The 16,365-nt window shown below is 46.7% G+C and overlaps 1 protein-coding gene across 5 annotated transcripts in view; it reads right to left on the bottom strand.

Annotated features, from left to right (window-relative positions):
- Positions 1–16,365, bottom strand: part of LOC105471195 (transient receptor potential cation channel subfamily V member 5) — a 34,555-nt gene that overhangs the window by 13,128 nt on the left and 5,062 nt on the right. For 3 of the 5 annotated variants that reach the window (XM_011723564.3, XM_011723565.3, XM_071094328.1), the window contains 8 exons: positions 15,582–15,635; positions 12,576–12,673; positions 12,285–12,407; positions 11,653–11,790; positions 11,248–11,346; positions 10,917–11,092; positions 10,320–10,466; positions 7,772–7,984 (listed from right to left, as the gene is read on the bottom strand). In XM_011723564.3, the coding sequence (XP_011721866.2) occupies positions 7,772–7,984; positions 10,320–10,466; positions 10,917–11,092; positions 11,248–11,346; positions 11,653–11,790; positions 12,285–12,407; positions 12,576–12,673; positions 15,582–15,598 (1,011 nt within the window). In that variant the 5' untranslated portion in view covers positions 15,599–15,635. Of the gene's footprint in view, positions 1–7,771; positions 7,985–10,319; positions 10,467–10,916; positions 11,093–11,247; positions 11,347–11,652; positions 11,791–12,284; positions 12,904–15,581; positions 16,040–16,365 lie in introns of those variants that run through there. The other 2 variants (XM_011723562.2, XM_071094329.1) reach the window with 2 other exon arrangements.

The following is a 16,365-nucleotide window of genomic DNA, read 5'->3' as shown; positions in this document are numbered from 1 at the left end:
TTTTTTTTTTTTGGCTTAAAAAATTGTATGCTCTGTAAGCTTTTCTGACATGTCTCTCTCTTGAGAAACTAGTAAATTTTATTTTATCATATAATAGAAAATTTCTTTTTTTACTTGCTTCCAAAGAATTTCAGAGTTTTTGTTTTATTTTGTTTGTTTTGTTTTTGTCCTCCCGCTCTAGCAACTATCTTTGAATTCCTTCTCTTCTCTCCTGAAATTCAGTTCATGGACTGTGTTCTTTTTCTTTATTTTAATGTTTCTATAGCATCTGTCTTTTAGTGTAAAACATGCCTACTCCTTCACAGAGTCAGGTAGTGAGTAGGAGGATAAATAACAAATACATTACTTTAGAAACAAAATAACATTAAATATAGAAATAACTACATCTATGCCATATATGTGTCTGTAAAAAATTATTGTTATTTTAAAAATGTTGTGTCTTGCTTCAATATGTCTGAAAAAATGCTACCAATCTTTTCTTGCCTCAAGAAGAAAAGAACTACACGTAAGTTGGCGAGGAGAACTAGGAAGATCAGGGCGCCCCTAGAAGCCAGCCAGGAGTCACAGCAGCCATTCCTTCAGGAGATGAAAATGAAACCCTCTAATGCTGGGGAGAATTTTGGCCACCAAATTCTTCTGCTGGGGCTTCCTCTCACCAGTTCAACAGATTTCTTTACAAGTACACGTTCCCCTGCACAAATTCACTAGGGCGTAATGGAGGTGTTCAGAAACCCCAATTTTTTGCCTCTGCATTACCTGGGATCTGACTGACCTAGAGAAGCTGCCTCCAGCACTCTGTCCCTGGGGTCCTTATCCTTAAACCAGGCTGCAAAGTGCCACAGACTCCTGAGAGCCCCCTTCCTTGCTGTTCTCCAAGACCAGAATACAAACCCTTCTGTAGGGTTTTGTTTGCTTTGTTTTGTAAACTACTGTCTCTGGAAAACAAAAATAATATATGTGTGTAAAAGTTGCAGTAGAAATAATGATGATAGTGGGCTTTTAAAGCACTTTGATTTTCTTTAGATTTTCTGGGCAACTCCAGTGTTTCACACTGATATATAACGTTAGCTCTTGCTTTAAGATAGATACTCTTTGCAAAGGTAAGGAAGATTTCAGTATTTCAGAGATGGAAAGGGGCATGAAATTGAAGTGAAAATAGGCTTACCTTTTAATTAACCACCTTGCACCCCTAGAATTAAATCCTAAGCCCAAACTGGTAATGGATGTTTCTTTTAATTTTTAAAATTCTATTCTTTGGAAATTGCATTCAAGACTTTTTTTTTTTTCTAGATTGAGATGCTGATTCACAACTCTCTAGATTTAGGGTCCTTATGAAAACACTGTTTCCTGGTTATGTTTGGCAAAGTAAATTATCAGAGCACCCATTCTCCAGTCCTACTCGTTCAGTTCCCAGTTCTCTCTGACATGTTCTCCTTTTCCTTGGTTAACAGAACTACTGCCTTAGGGCAAACCTATGCCATCTACCATCTAGTTTACCCTACATCTATTTCCGCTTTTTCAAAGCACCCCCCACAATGCTTCTGAATTGATCTTTCTGAAACAGAGATATCATCCTGAGACTTCTCTGTTTAACATCATTGCTAGCTCCCCAATGCCTTCAGAATAGAAATGCAGGAGAAGTGGCAGTGGAGGGTGCTCTTTAATCTTTATCATCATAGAAATTCACTAGATAAGGTCTAGATTTGATTAGCAATTAGAGATAGAAGCATTTGATTCCAGGGATGCAGAGGTGATGCAGGAAGGAAGAGCTAAAAGAAAGAAAAACTGGTTGTCCTCCGTGAGTAAGACATGGGTGAGAAGGAGGGGTTGTCCAGGACGCAGTTGCTCTCTATCAGATCTGCCACTTGATTTGTAAGTCATGAGCACGATGTACATCATTTTCTTTTAATTAGGAAAGCTCAATGTGAGATAAGAATGTAAAAAATAAAACCAGAGTACCAAACGGGATGTACAAAATCCTCGCTACTATGGCCCCTGCCCTGTGTCCTCATACCCTGTGTGAGCTCCGGCCACATTGAGCTATTGGGGTTCTGGGTTGCTAAGTCGGGACTCTGCGCAGGCTGTGCCACTTTGTCAGAATGCCTTCCTCCACCATGTTGACCTGGCTCATCCTCACCGATGCCTCAAGACTCAGGTCAGGCCAACACTCCTCCTGGGCCTCCTTTCCTGCCCCTCCATGCCCAGGTCATGTGTCTCTCCTGGGACATGTGGAGCTGCTGCGTATTGACAGCCCTCTCTCATCACTCTGAAAGTGTCTGGGTACCCCATGTCTCACCAGTAGTCTTAGAGCTTCCTGAGGGCAGGGATGCCGCCCTCCTACTTTTTATCCACAAATGCACACAATGTGGTAGGCACTCAATTGGTAAGAAAGGAAAGAAGGAAGGAGAAAAAGGAGAGAGGAGACAGCAGGTGCAAGCTGAGCACTGCCTAAGAGATGCAGAAGGGTGGTAAGGAGGACAGGAAGCGGGGATGGAGAGACCTATCTGGAGGCCTAAGAGGAAAAGAATGATAACTAATTGTGATTTTCTGAAATTTTCAGATTCCTACATCAAGGTCACCTAAGCAGGCCTGGCTAACAATGCACAGAGAAAATACTCCAATCCACCCCTGTAAAAATAAATATCATCTAACAATGACTGGAATTTTTTACTCCACAACATGGCTTGCGATTTAAGGAGCTATCAACAACCAAATCCCCTATGCAGGCTGACATTTATACATCACTGAGAATTGTCCTAATGAGATTTGCTCTCACTTCCCAGCCAGCTGAGTTCATTGCCTTGAAGGGAATGCCCAGAAGGAGTGGGCACAGCAATGCCTGGGGCACTACTGGGTCGTAAGGGCCAGGGATGTACCATGAGGAAAGGATGGGGAACATAGACCACCCCAGTGGGAAGTGGGAAGGCCCCAGAACAAGTTGTCAAGCCCAGCTCTAGACCTTTTTCCTTCCCATGATCCCAGACTTGCGAAGGAATGAAGTTCTCAGAGAAAGCTCTGCTAGCTTTTATGAAGAGCTTCTCCAATTCCCTAACTGGACATGAGTTCCTAACCAGCCCATCAGAATCAAGTGGTAAATCTTTGTCACAACACACATGTCCAGGCCGACCCTGGGTTAATTTGGAGCAAGAACCTGGCATTTTCTTGAAAAGTTCTGTAGGTGTTTTGGACGTGTACCCCAAGTTGAGAACCACTGGGCCATAAAGAGAGAGAGCGATCTGGTTCCCATGTAAGTCAAACTGCCTTCCAAGGGTTAATTTCATGTCCCAGTCTCTGCATTTTCTCAGGGGGATTGGCTTGGGAGATTACCCCTTTCTTCTGAAGAGTCTTCACCCATTCCCACAGAGTTATGACTTGCCTTATATGCCAGTAGGTTAACCCCATCAAAAAATAGTGCCAATTATCAAAACTGGAGAAGAGCCAGTATCTCAGTATGTGGGGGTGGGAATCCTTCTATATCTGATCCCCTCCCACAGCACTTCTCAAGTGCCTCTAATCTTGACAGGGAAAGATGAGATGTGTAAATACAAGTGAGTGTGGCAAGCCCTGGCTAGCCAAGAGAGAAGACTGGGACCTAGCACATCACTCTGGAGGGAGAAATGGCCTTGTCTGGTGTGTAAATGTGAGGATTCTGAAAGGAAGCAGACCTGCAGCCCAATCCCAGTGCTGCCCTTGCTAGCTCAGTGTCTTTGCCAAAGTATTTAAACTCTCTTGACCTCAGATTCACCATCTTTAAAGTGGTGATGATTGTATTTACTTGTTAGGATTTCTACGAAGATTAAATGATAGAATAATGCTTTGTCACTCAAAATATGGTCCACAGAATCACAACACTGGCCTCCCCTGGCAGTTTACTGGAAATGCCAAGTCTCAGGTCCCACTCAGCCTTACTGTCAGAATCCACATTTTAATAAGGCCACTTTAATATGTGCTGGGATTACAGGTGTGAGCCACCATTATTTTTTGCTTGCTAAACTGTAATAGCCTCCTGACTGGTCTCCCTATGTCCCTCCTACCATCCCCTACATCTGTTATTCACCATGCAAGTAAGTTCCCCTGTTTAAAATCCTTCTGACTTCCCATTACCCTGGGGATAAAGTGTAAAATCCTCAGCATGGCCTTTAAGACTCTACATAAATTGGGAAGGATCTGTCTGGACAACCTCACCTGGAGGTACCCACCCCAGCTCCCTGTGCTCTGGTGAATCTTCTTTCAGTTCCTAGACTTTGGTGAGGTTATTCCTGCCTTGAGGCCTTTGAATATGCATTCTTTCTGTCTAGAACTCTCTTTTCACGTTGAATTCATACCTAGATCTCAGCTCAGTCATCTTTCTCAGAAGCAGTCTCTGGCCTCCCAGAGGGACCAGGTCCCTGCTATAAGTTGTTTTTTCCCACTCTGTGCTTTTCTCATTATAAGAAAAAAATAACATTGATGCCAACAGTCACAGATTATAATGAAGTATCTATTTGTATGATCATTTGATTAATATAAACCAGTCTGTAGACTCCAAGAAAGCAGAGATTATGTGTGTTTTGCTCAGACTATGGTTGTTGAATTTCCATCACCTGAAACAGTTGTTTGGCCTGCATGAAGCTCTCAATAATAGTTTATTTAATTAATGAATTAGCAAAATATTTCTGGGAAAGAGAAAAACAAAGGAGTGCTGAAGAGAATCTTTTTCAAAAGTCAAAAAAGGGATGTGACAAGAAATTTGAACCACCTACTGAACAGTACTCCAGGAATCTAAATGACCAGAGTGGTGGGCCTAGGACTGGAAAGGCAGAGCTGCACTGACCTCAAAGATGGAAGCCAGGGGTTCTCAACCCTGGTAGAACATTTGGCTCACTCAAAGAGTTTCTTAAAAATACTGAGGCCAGAGCCTCAGCTTCAGACATTCTAACTTATTAGGTCTAGGGTGTAGCCTAGTTATTGTACTAGCTTCCTAGGTTTCTAGCGTGCAGCCTGGGTTAAAAATCACAGATCTAGCACGAAGTAAGATTTTCCTAAGGTCAAACAACTATTAAATTTCAGAGTTAGGGCTAAAACCTGAGCTGCTGGACTCTTGGACTTTGAACATTTTACTCACCTGGAAATCTAAGAGAACTAGTACTATAGTTCATGCTGTTCTGTCTAAACCAAGTAGAAATATATGGAGATAGAAGTTAACTCAAATTAATAGAGTTCTGGGAAATCTCTAGTAAAGCAGGACTTTAACGGCTGAGCAACGAGGCACCTTAGAGTCATTAAGATGTCCCCCAAATTGGACAGAAATAAACTAACTCCAGCTTTACAAACATCAGCTTTTGTGTAGTTTTTGTTACCTTATACAGAGGAATTTGTTTTCTCTCATCTGTTCTGACATGGTGATGTTGCACTACTCTCATAAAATCCCAGATATTAAACTAGAAAGGATCTTAGGGGTCCTGGAGCCCAGTGATTTCCACAGATCCCAAGAGATCTGCAGAGGAAGTCCTGAAGTGACTGAGATCCCTGTGACCCCAGAGTTATTAATATAATTGGACAGTAAAGCATTCATTCATCTAAGAAAAAGCTCCACCAGCTAACGAATATGTCAACAACTGCATGCGTCAAATCAAGACACTGTATTTGTGCGTTTTCATTTTTTCTAAGACTTTCAAGTAAGAAAACAGCAGGAAAAAAAGGAATTTCCTATTATTTAACAAATCTGGTTCACTGTGAAAACAGAATCTTTCAAATCATGATGATAAGCTTTTAGAAGCTTCGGATCTAATCCAAATGGGCTTACTACTGAATAAGAAGAACATAGTCATCCCATAAATCAGGTCCAGGGCTCAAAGCATAGGGACTTTTCACTAGCGTTCTTTGTTATCTAACCCGTTCCAGCAGCATTCTCAATCCTCTTACCCACCCACTTCTCCACCAAGAAAAGAATATCTGAAAGTCCAAAGTCTTCTCTTTGAGCTGAAGTGGCTTTCACTGAAGCAGAAAGCAAAAGGGTAAAAATGCCAAGGTACACGAAGAAAGGCAGAAGAGAGAAAGAAAGAAGGATGGGTCAGATGTTCAGCTATAATTATGCTTCTGAGTCCTGAAGCAAAGGAGGCGATCTTTTAAATATAGAATATCTGGATCAAAGAAATGTGTTTGTACATAACAAGCCCCGTCCCAAAGAGATAGAGACACACAGGAAGGAGATTTTTGGTCATCAGTGGCTCAGCATTGCCCACCTTTTAACCCAGAGTCCTGTCTACATTCAAAATGCAGAAAATCTCCAAGTAAGTTTGAGACAAAGGAAGGTTGGAGAAGACACATCTGAGGATATAGAGCCAGGAGCACTGGAAAAGTCCAGCAATCCCCACCTTATTTGTGTTTTCTCAATTTCTAATTATTCCTCCCTCCACTTGCCATCTCCTAACTGTCCTTATTTCCCTCATGTCTCCATGCCAGGGACAACTTTTGTGCCTAGACTGAGATGTATGGAGCACAACTGCTTCCAGCATCTCTAACACATTCAGGCTTGTCTTCCCCAGGCAGCAAGCCCTACTTGGTGAGAGGCAGTGGATCTGGACACACAACACACTGCATATATATATAGAGAGAGCCTATATATATATATAGCCTGTATATATATATATATATATATACACACACACACACATATATATAGGCAATTCTAGAAACAGGAGAGATGGAGTGTCTCTGCCTGTCATGGGGCTCACTGGGGCTCTTTGCCCTGTTCTCTGTGCATACCGCTGTCTTTGGTCTAAACCAACTCAGGGTTTTTGCTTCTTGGCTATAGAAAGTTTATATTCTCTTTCCGACCCAAACTACCCTGCTTCCTAGTCCAGGCTGAGCTATACCTATGACTGCTCTCTCCTGCATTGAGATAAATCTCCAATTACTTAGCTCTCACTTGCTTTGCAAAATCTTTTTCCTGGTCTTTTGCTTTCTGCTACATACCTACATCACCTTCTGTGTATTTTCAGCTCACCAGGACAAAAATTTTAGTAATCCACAAAGAGTCAACCCCCCAAAGGTAGCTATATTTGTTCAATATGTATATTCAGAAGTGCTCATTAGAGTCTACCCTTTGTGTTGCACTAAAAGGAGGGTTTACTTTCTTCAACAGCAGATTTCTGTATTTACTCTGTACATCTAATAAGTCCTCTTCCTCACCCTAGTTTTCCCTTGGCCACCATAACACAGAATGGCAGGCCCACACAATAAATGGAGCCTCAGAGAGTCTTTACTTCAGCCTGATACCCAATCCAGACATCTTTCTGCAGAGTGTCTGAAAGGCAGTCAGACAGCTGACACATTATTCCCATGGGCCCACACAGACAGCACACAGAAGAGGATGCAGGCCAGCAGGGCTGTTTGTGTTGCCCCAACACAACAAAAATTGACTCAGAAATGGACTTGGAGCACAATTTTCCTCCTTGGAACAATAGAGTTTACCTTGAACATCCCACTACAAAACCCTGATCCTTTTTGTAAATTACCAAAAAAATTCACAAAAGCACAGGCTTACTCATGCCAAGCACGCTTTCAAAGTTTGTGTGAGAAAATCCACAGCTCCCTGGACAAATGCACTTGTGCTCATTAAACCCCATCTCTGGCCTCTTGGTCTCATGTCTAATTTCTACCTGGGTGTTTAGGAGCCTAAACCTGCTGGAACCCAGAAGGTGGCATTGTCCCTGAGCAACACGGCTTCGTTTCCAGGACCATCACCCCATGATGCAATTCCCTTTCATTCCCTTCCAAGGAGAATCACCTGTAGTAGTTTTTGCTGGAGGATGGTGATGTCTCGAGAATGAGTGCGGTTGCCACCACGAAACTTAAGGGGGCGGTAGACGCAGCACGTGGTGAAGCAGATCATGTAGAGCAGGTACAAGGCAGCCAGGATGCAGAAGTACGGCCGGCCATACTTGTTCCACTTGAAGCTCACCAGCTCCTTCACTGGGGTCTGTTCCAGAATTTGGCGAGCCTGGCATGGAAGTAGAGTGAAACTTGGGATGACCAACACAGAAGGATGTTGTTTATCCCACTGGGTACCAGAAGAGGCAGGGCAGCAACCATCATTCATTCAGCTCATCAGTCACTTCTTTGACCAACAACTAGTATATTTCTCGCATATGGCTGGGCCTTGTGCTAGTGATACAGGTAAACGATTATAGCAGTAACCACAAGGCACCATAGCACCAAAGCGGATTTAAAGGATGAGTAGTAGTTAGTTGAGTAAAGGGAGAGTTAGGAAAGATCATACCATAAGGTAGCAGCAGTTGCCAGGTCAGGAAAGTCCGAGAAACCATTGCCCATTTGCAGTTGAGATGTGGTTGGGGAGAGGGGAGAATCTATTGGGAGTGGTAGTCAGAAAGGAAGAAAAGGGCCAGATCATCATGCATTGTAAATGCCAAAGTAGGAAGTTTGTATTTTTGTTTTTTTCTAAATATAACAGAAAGCAACAGAGGAGTTCAAGCAGGGAAGTGGTCAGATTTGCTCTAGAAGTATTGTTGGGCTAGAAAGAAGCAATGGAGGTTACAGGCAGTAGGATGTGGCAGGGTGGGATGGTGCTCTGATATAAGCAGCCAGTGAGATGTTAAAGATACACAGGAGAGGGGATGATGGATGGGAGGAGGCATCTGAGAAATTAGAAAGAGGCAGATTCAAAGCGCAGTAGAGTGATTAGCCATTAACAGCATGAATACCTTTTCTATTGAAGCTGGAGGGGAGAAGAGAGACAGTGGGCAGTTCCCAGACATGCCTGGCAGTGTAGGGCAGGAAGCTGAAGGATCCCCAGTCAGAAAGCCTCTATTTTTGTCCTAAGGCAGGAGTCTAGGTCCCAAGGCAGTAGTCTAGGTCTTCTGAACTACAGCTGAAGGTAGTGAAGGATGTGAAAGGGGGCTAGAAAGGAAGATATACGGAGGAAAAAAGCAAGTGACCCAAGACATGTATGAAAACTGCTGGAGAATATTGAGAATAGCTTAAATCAGAGACCAAGGATGTGTGGTGGCGATATCCACACAGTGGGATTGTTCTTTCAATACCTAAGAAATCCTGCTCAAGGTGTGTCTGTTTCCAGGGATATTCTCTGAGGAAGATCTCACAAACTGGCCACTCAACTTTTCTTCTATTCATTAGTATTAATAATCATTCATGTTTTCTGGCTCTGTAAAGGTTCCTGGGAAATTCTCACATGGCAGATAAAAAGCAAAAACCATATCTTGGCACTCTCATGGAGTGTCCTGGAACCTGGAAGTATTTTCTCCTCTCTACTGTAGTCTTCAACAAATTTTCCTTTCCCTCACATCACTCAACCCAGCATTGTTGAATGGTCTACATGTTGCTCCCTCTTTAAAAAGTTCCTTTTTTCCTCATCTTCTTGGTGACTCCCAATTCTTCCTTGAAGATCCAGCCCCAGCATTTCCTCTGTGACATCTTCTCTGGTCTATCCAAGCCAAATTAACTCTACCTCAATGTGGCTGTCTGCATGCATGGTACACACAACTATTATGGCATATGTCATACTCTGTTGCAATTATTCAGGGCAGGGACTGAGAATTGAGGAAGCTGATGAACAGGAACTGTGTTGTATTTATTTCTGTATTGTTTGTTTCTTGTGTAGTGCCTGACACACAGCAGGTGTTCAATATGCTTGCATGAGTCCATTCTCACATTACTATAAAGAACTACCTGGCACTGGGTAATTTATAAATAAAAAAGGTTTAATTGGCTCATGGTTCTGCAGGCTGTACAGGTTCTGGAGAGGCCTGAGGAAATGTACAATCAGGGAAAAAGGCCAAGGATAAAGCAGGCACATCCTACATGGCCGAGGCAGGAGGAAGAGAGAGCAGGTGGAGTGCCATGGGCTTTTAAACAACCAGATCTTGTGAAAACTCACTATCACGAGAGCATCAAGAGGGAAGTCTGCCCCCAAGATCCAATCACCTCCCACCAGGCCCCTTCTCCAACACTGCGGATCACAATTCGACATGAAATTTTTGCATTTGGACACAAATGCAAACCATATCAATGCTGAACCAATGAATGAATATGAGGAAACAACTCTTATTTGGAGTTTCTCATCTGAAATGTTAGAATGAGAAAGGTAGGTAGAAGGGACTAGAGCTAAGCAGAGAGACAGGGGATTCAGGAGAGGAGTGTGCATTGGACTTTTCCCCAGGTCCCAGGAGACTATTCTCATCTCCACCTATTATAAGGCTGGGAAGTGCCTTGGGCCCAGGATCTTAGTAAGTGGACAGAATCTGCACAAACACTAAATTCCCTCACATGACAGCCCTGATCCTCCTTGGCATCCATACCTCTCGTTTATCAGAGGAGACCACAAGCTCTAGGAAGGACAGTTCCTCTCCCCAGGAGTCGATCTCTGTGAGGTCGTAGAGAATGGAGGTCAGGGGTCCATATGTCCACTGGATGTGCCTCCGCTTCTGCATCAGGTGCTGGAACATCTGTGAGACCACCAGGATGAGTGAGGGGGCCAACGTGTGAGAAGGTGGTCAAGGGGAACAACTCCATTGCATGGAGCCAGTTGCCCACCCCTTGAGACAGACAGTGGGAATCAACAAACCTCTGCATCTACAAGCTTCCCCTTTTTTGTCATCTTTCCTGCTCCAAAACCCCAGAAAGCTCAGAAAGAAGAAAATAGGCAAAGGAAGCTAGAGCTTTGGGTTACCATAGCACATGCGTTAACGTGAGGTTCTCAAATCCTCTTGAGCCAAGGAACATGAGGCTGAAGATTTCAGTGATGGAATAGGAAGCAAGGGACCACCATCCCTTTGAGGAGTTTGGGGAAAAGAGATTTTAGAGAAAGGTGGATCCTTCACCTCTATTTTTCCCAGGGCCGGAGGTAGGTTGAGGGTCATTAGAAAGACACCTCAGGGATGGGGAGTGTCTCTCACCACAGTGTTACCCTCCACTGCAGCCAGCTTGAAGGGGGTGAGACCCTGGTGATTGGGCACGAGGTCCAGGGGCTGCATGTGGTCCCCATGTCCATCGTAGGACAGCAGCAGGTTGTACATCTGGCAGGCAAAGGTTTTGTTGGGCTGGAGGATGAGGATGTGTAACACTGTGTTTCCTGGGGAGGACACAGGGTATCATGTGGCCACTGGCCTAAAGTCCCTGATGTCCCCATCCCCACCCTGGGGTCTTCCTGAAGGTCCCAGTCCCTCTCTTCACCCAGCCCCTCGCTCCCTGCAGCATCTCAGCTCCCCTCCCCATCCCAGCTCTTACCCAGGGAGTCCTGGGCCCGGATGTCGGCTCCATGCTCAATGAGGAGCCGCACGATCTCCTCGTTGTTCACACAGGCAGCAAAGGACAAAGGGTGCTCCCCTGTGGACACAGAGAGATCCATGGCAGGAGAGTGCAGGATGGCAGGGTGGGGTGGGCAGTCTCCCCCAAGTAATGACCTCCTCCTCATCCCCCACATCTCAGCTCTAGGCTGAGGGACACTCCTCCAGCAGAACCAGAGGAAGGATGGTTGGGGGAATTGGCTTCTGGCTTAATTAAGCCCTAGAAGGGCTGCCCATCCCAGCTGCCCAACAGTTGGAGCTGAAGGCAGGAACCTCCTGTCCTGGCCTCCCTCTGCCTTGCCCGCCTCTCCAGCCAACCATCCTCCAAGCCCAACCCTGCTCTCACCAAAATAGATGAGGTTGCGGGGACTATGGCAGAAGGCAGTGCCTGTGGCTCTGGCAGAGACACTGGCCCTGCGGGTGAGCAGGGCTCGCACCAGGTTCACGTTCTGGTTCACAACAGCGATGTGCAGTGCAGTCTGACCTGGCCCAGAAACAGCCATCATCAGGGGTCTGCCTGTGTCCCCAGTTCTCTCAGGGACACAGCATCCCCCACCATCCCTCTCAGGACATTCCTGATAGATCTTTGCATAGACTTGTGCCCTGGGCTTGGCAGGGTGGCCTGGAACTGAGAGCAATTTGTCCTTCAGGCTGCCCTGCTCACTGACCTACCCCTCAGTTATTGGGAGCCAGTAGGGGATTGCTATGAATACAATCGTTCTCGTGTTGCTATGAGAGAAAGAAATTGAGATAGGTCCTACAGGGACTGTGGGAGGATTGAAAGGAAATGCTAAAGGAAGCCACAGATTGGTAAAAGCCAAGACCAGGACCTTTGCATTTCTCCCAACTCAACTGAGCCTGTTCTCCTGACCCTCTATCTCCCCACCCCAACCCATCCTTCAGAAGCCAATTTTAAGAGACAACAGTACACCCTCCATCTCAAAGCTTCTGCCTTGAATTACTGTGTAGCCTCCTTACCTGCAAAAGCCTCACATGTGGTGGGCTCAAAGACCAACTCTGGGGCAGCCTCCATCAGCACCAAGGCCGCCTCCAAGTTGTCATAGAGGGCTGCTATGTGCAGTGCCGTCTCCCCCAGGGCTCCTGGAGTGGAGTAAGACAGAAATGTTAGACACTTTTCAGATTCCCTTGAGGAAGGGGCCTCAGGCTCCAGAGACACCCTCCAAGGCCCCATTTCACAAAGTCGAAGTCTTGGGGAGGAGGGGTAGGTGCTTCTGCTCCCACCTCCATCCCATTAAATCCAGATCCCACCTCTTTGTCGAACGTCACAGGTGCGGTCCAGTAGAAGTTGCCTAAGAACAGACAGGTCATTTTCCTTGGCTGCTCGAAGCAGTGGAGACTCTAGAATCCTGGGGAAAGGTGAACGTGAGTTTGGAAGAGACAGTCAGAGCAGAATGAGGCCAAGGGCAAAGGGGATCTGAGACATTCTTTAAGACCAATGTGACTCACACAGTGTGCAGTGACAAATTGGAAAGAAGTGCCTACTGGACTCGAATGACCGAGGCTGGACTTGGGCAAGGGTCAGCCCCAGGGCCTTCCTTGCAATTCACTTCATGGTGATTCTCCTGTGAGGATGGCCCTTGAAGGGGAAGAATTAATAGGAAGACAACCTGTGGTCTGGAAAGAGTGGTGTGAGAGTCTCTGAGAAGAGGACCCTAGGCTTGGCTGAACTCATCTAACCAGAGAAACTGTCTCAGATCCTGGATAGTTGGAGAGCGGGACAGAGGGCACTTCCATCTGTGGTCCCCCTGCTCCTGGGCCTGCTGAGCCTACTGTCTTTAACCAAGGGGAGTCTGGGAGACCAAAACAGAGCGGGAGGAGGGACGGACCGACTGCTAGATCTTTCTTAGGCATTTTGAAATTTGTGAAATGTGTGAGGCACTAAAGTTCTGACTACTCCCTCGGGGTTTTTTTTTTTTCGTTTTTTTTGTTTTGTTTTGTTTTGTTTTGTTTTGTTTTGTTTTGTTTTTTTGAGGCAGAGTCTTGCTCTGTTGCCCAGGCTGGAGTGCAGTGGTACGATCTCAGCTCACTGCAGCCTCTGTCTCCCAGGTTCAAGCAATTCTCGTGCCTCAGTCTCTCGAGTAGCTGGGATTACAGGCACGCACCACCACGCCCAGCTAATTTGTTGTATTTTTAGTAGAGACAGGGTTTTGCCATGTTGACCAGGCTGATCTCGAACTCCCGGGCTCAGGCAATCCGCCCGTCTCGGCCTCACAAAGTGCTGAGATTACACTGCGCCCAGCCTCCTCCGGTTATTTAGATACAGATCCCTGCAGGGGGTGGAGAGTTGTGGGGTGAGTTACAGGGTATCTGTTTCTCCTGTGTGATACCCTTAGATGCAAGGGTCTAAACAGCTTGTTTATTTGGGTGTGTCTCAAGGCAAAACAGGTTGAGATATTCATTCTCCAGGACCTCTGTTAATCTTTGTTTCTACCATACCCAGATTTGAATCTAACAAGAGATAAAGCTGAAGCCTCTCCGACTAGACATATGTATATTGGCCCCAAAGGCAAGCACAGGGTGTGGGGGGAAGAACAGAAAGGACAGGCCGATGAGTGGCTCCTCTGAGGTCCCCACCTCCAAATCCTTCTGTTTCAATAGCCCCAGGAGCCAGAGAGAAAAAGTGTTTTTATTTTATTTATTTATTTATTTTTGAGACAGAGTCTCACTCTATTGCCCAGACTGGAGTGCAGTGGTGTGATCTCAACTCACTGCAACCTCCGCCTCCCAGGTTCAAGCGATTCTCCTGCCTCAGCCTCCCAAGTAGCTGGAACTACAGATTCCCACTACCATGCCTGACTAATTTTTTATTTTTGGTAGAGAGGGGGTTTCACCATGTTGGCCAGGCTAGTCTCGAACTCCTGACCTCAGGTGATCCACCCACCTCAGCCTCCCAAAGTGCTGGGATTACAGGTGTGAGCCACCACACCCAGCCAAAGTGTTTTCATTTAAAGAAGAAGCTTTTAATCTAAAGTTGGGGCCTGGGTTTACCTGTTAGAGCAGTGCTCCTAGGAAGGGCCATTGTGAGGAGTCAGTTCCCTGCCCCTTCTCACCCAGGGAATCAGTCCCAGGGAGCCCAGTGTCCCTGACCAGCCCAGAGTGGTCAGGGCTGAGCTTGCAAACTGACCCCCATCCTGAGGTCACTGCACAAAGAAAGTCCTTGCCTCCCTGGCCCTCTAGCCCCACTGCCCCTCTGCAGAGAGTCCAGATTTGGGCTGGAGTCTCACTTTCTCAGAGACCCCGGGGTCCCACTCTAAAGCAGGAAGGTGAAAATTCCACTGCAGGTATGGGATGGGGAGGTGAGGAAGCAGAGGGCTTGCCGGTATGAGGGCTCAGAGGGACTTGGGACCAGGCCCAATGTAAACCTGCAAATGCAGGACCCCTTGTTCAAAATTATTAAGAATCTGAAGACGAGGACAGCAGGGCATTGAACCAAGCACAGGAATCTTCTGGAGTACAGGGGAGACCTTTGTGACTGCTAATGTCTGCTCACCAACCTCACCCCTCAGGCAGCTCTTGGGCGGGAGGCAAGCCCCAAAACACTTGGAGGCGGAGGCTGCCCATAGGATTCGTCCCTGCCCCAGCTGCTCTTCCTGGGACTGGACCTCAGGGCTAAGCCATGAAATGATTTACCTGCAGGTGTGCTAGCCCTGCCCGAACTGAGAGCTCTCCGGGAGCAGGCACAAGTCTCATTCAATCTTTGTGTCATTGGGACCTAGCACCCCTCTGCACACAGTAGACTCAATAAAAGGCAGATGGACTGAACTCAGAACCCTCCAGTGTCACCTGGGCTGCCCTCCTCAGCTGGTCAGCACCAGTGTTACCCCAAACAAAGCTCTCCTCCCCTTTCCCACACAATCCACTTTCATTCAAACCAATGGTGTTTCCTCATCGTGCTTCCACCACCCACAGGAGTGCATCCCTTCTCCAGCAGCCTGCTTCTGCCTGCCCTCCCCATCCCACACACCCTGGCTTCTTCCCTCTGGTGCTTTTTGGTCCTCTCACTCCCCCTCGGCTGTCATTCTGCCTCTGTCCTTAGGTCTACCCTCAAGATTTCCCTGGGTGGCCCAAAGTCACGTCCTCCACCACCACTAAAAGGGGCCAGCTGGGATTCCGTCATTGGGTGGCCTGGAAGGAAAGGGTGTGTCCGAGTGGCTGGCACTGAATTCTGGGGTGCTCTATTCGGGAAGCCGGCCCAGGTGGGTCAGAAGGACTGATGACCACGGCGGTAGGGCCACGAATCCTTCTGGGACCTACCTCTTCTGCTGCAGCATATGAAGCTTGTCCAGGTGCTGGTCCCAGTCTTGTTCTCTGACAAGAAAGGAGGGCAGAAGTTTCTGGAGTTGGCTCCTAGGCCCTTCTGCCTTAGATAGAAAACCCCCCATGCTTCTCCTTGCAGGCGCTGGCAGATTATAGAAATGTGGTGAAAGAAACAGGTCAAGGATGACAGCAGCTGAGCAAGAGATGGGGTCTGTTTGAGGCTGGTATTCTGAGTTTATCTCCTGTATGACTTGTGTATGCAGCATGCAGCTTGTGGGTGTGTGTGTGCATGCAGTATGTGGGTTGTGAGGTGTGCGTGTATGCACAGTGTGTGGCTATGGTGTGTGTGTGTGTGTGTGTGTGCATGCAGTGTGTGGTTGTGAGGTGGTGTGTCTGCATGCAGTGTGTGGTTGTGAGGTGGTGTGTGTGCATGCAGGTGCGCTGAGGGGACTGAGCGCCCTGCCTGGGGAGAAGTGCTTTTCCTGGAGGGGGAGGAGCTCTTTGCAGAGCTGAGCCCCAGGGCCACAGAACCACCTTGGAAAAGAAAAGGAGGAGGGGAAAGAAGGTTCCTAACTGTGGGCTGGGATGGTTGAGACCCAGAGAAGCTGAGGGGTAGGGCAGAGGAATTCGGAAAAGAAAAGGGATGGAAGGTGGGTCCACAAACAAGGTGCAAGGTGTGTGGTTAGTTGGATGAAGGAGAGGAGGAAGTAAAGACCTCCAGCTCAAGAGTCAGGCAGAGCCTGGTACAAATCCTGCCTCTTATCCCTTACAGTTAGTGAGA

Source organism: Macaca nemestrina, chromosome 4 (genome assembly GCF_043159975.1).
Source record: "Macaca nemestrina isolate mMacNem1 chromosome 4, mMacNem.hap1, whole genome shotgun sequence".
Lineage (NCBI taxonomy): Eukaryota > Metazoa > Chordata > Mammalia > Primates > Cercopithecidae > Macaca > Macaca nemestrina.
The sequence above is the reverse complement of the archived record's forward strand: the minus strand, read 5'-3'. Positions and strand labels throughout refer to the sequence as shown.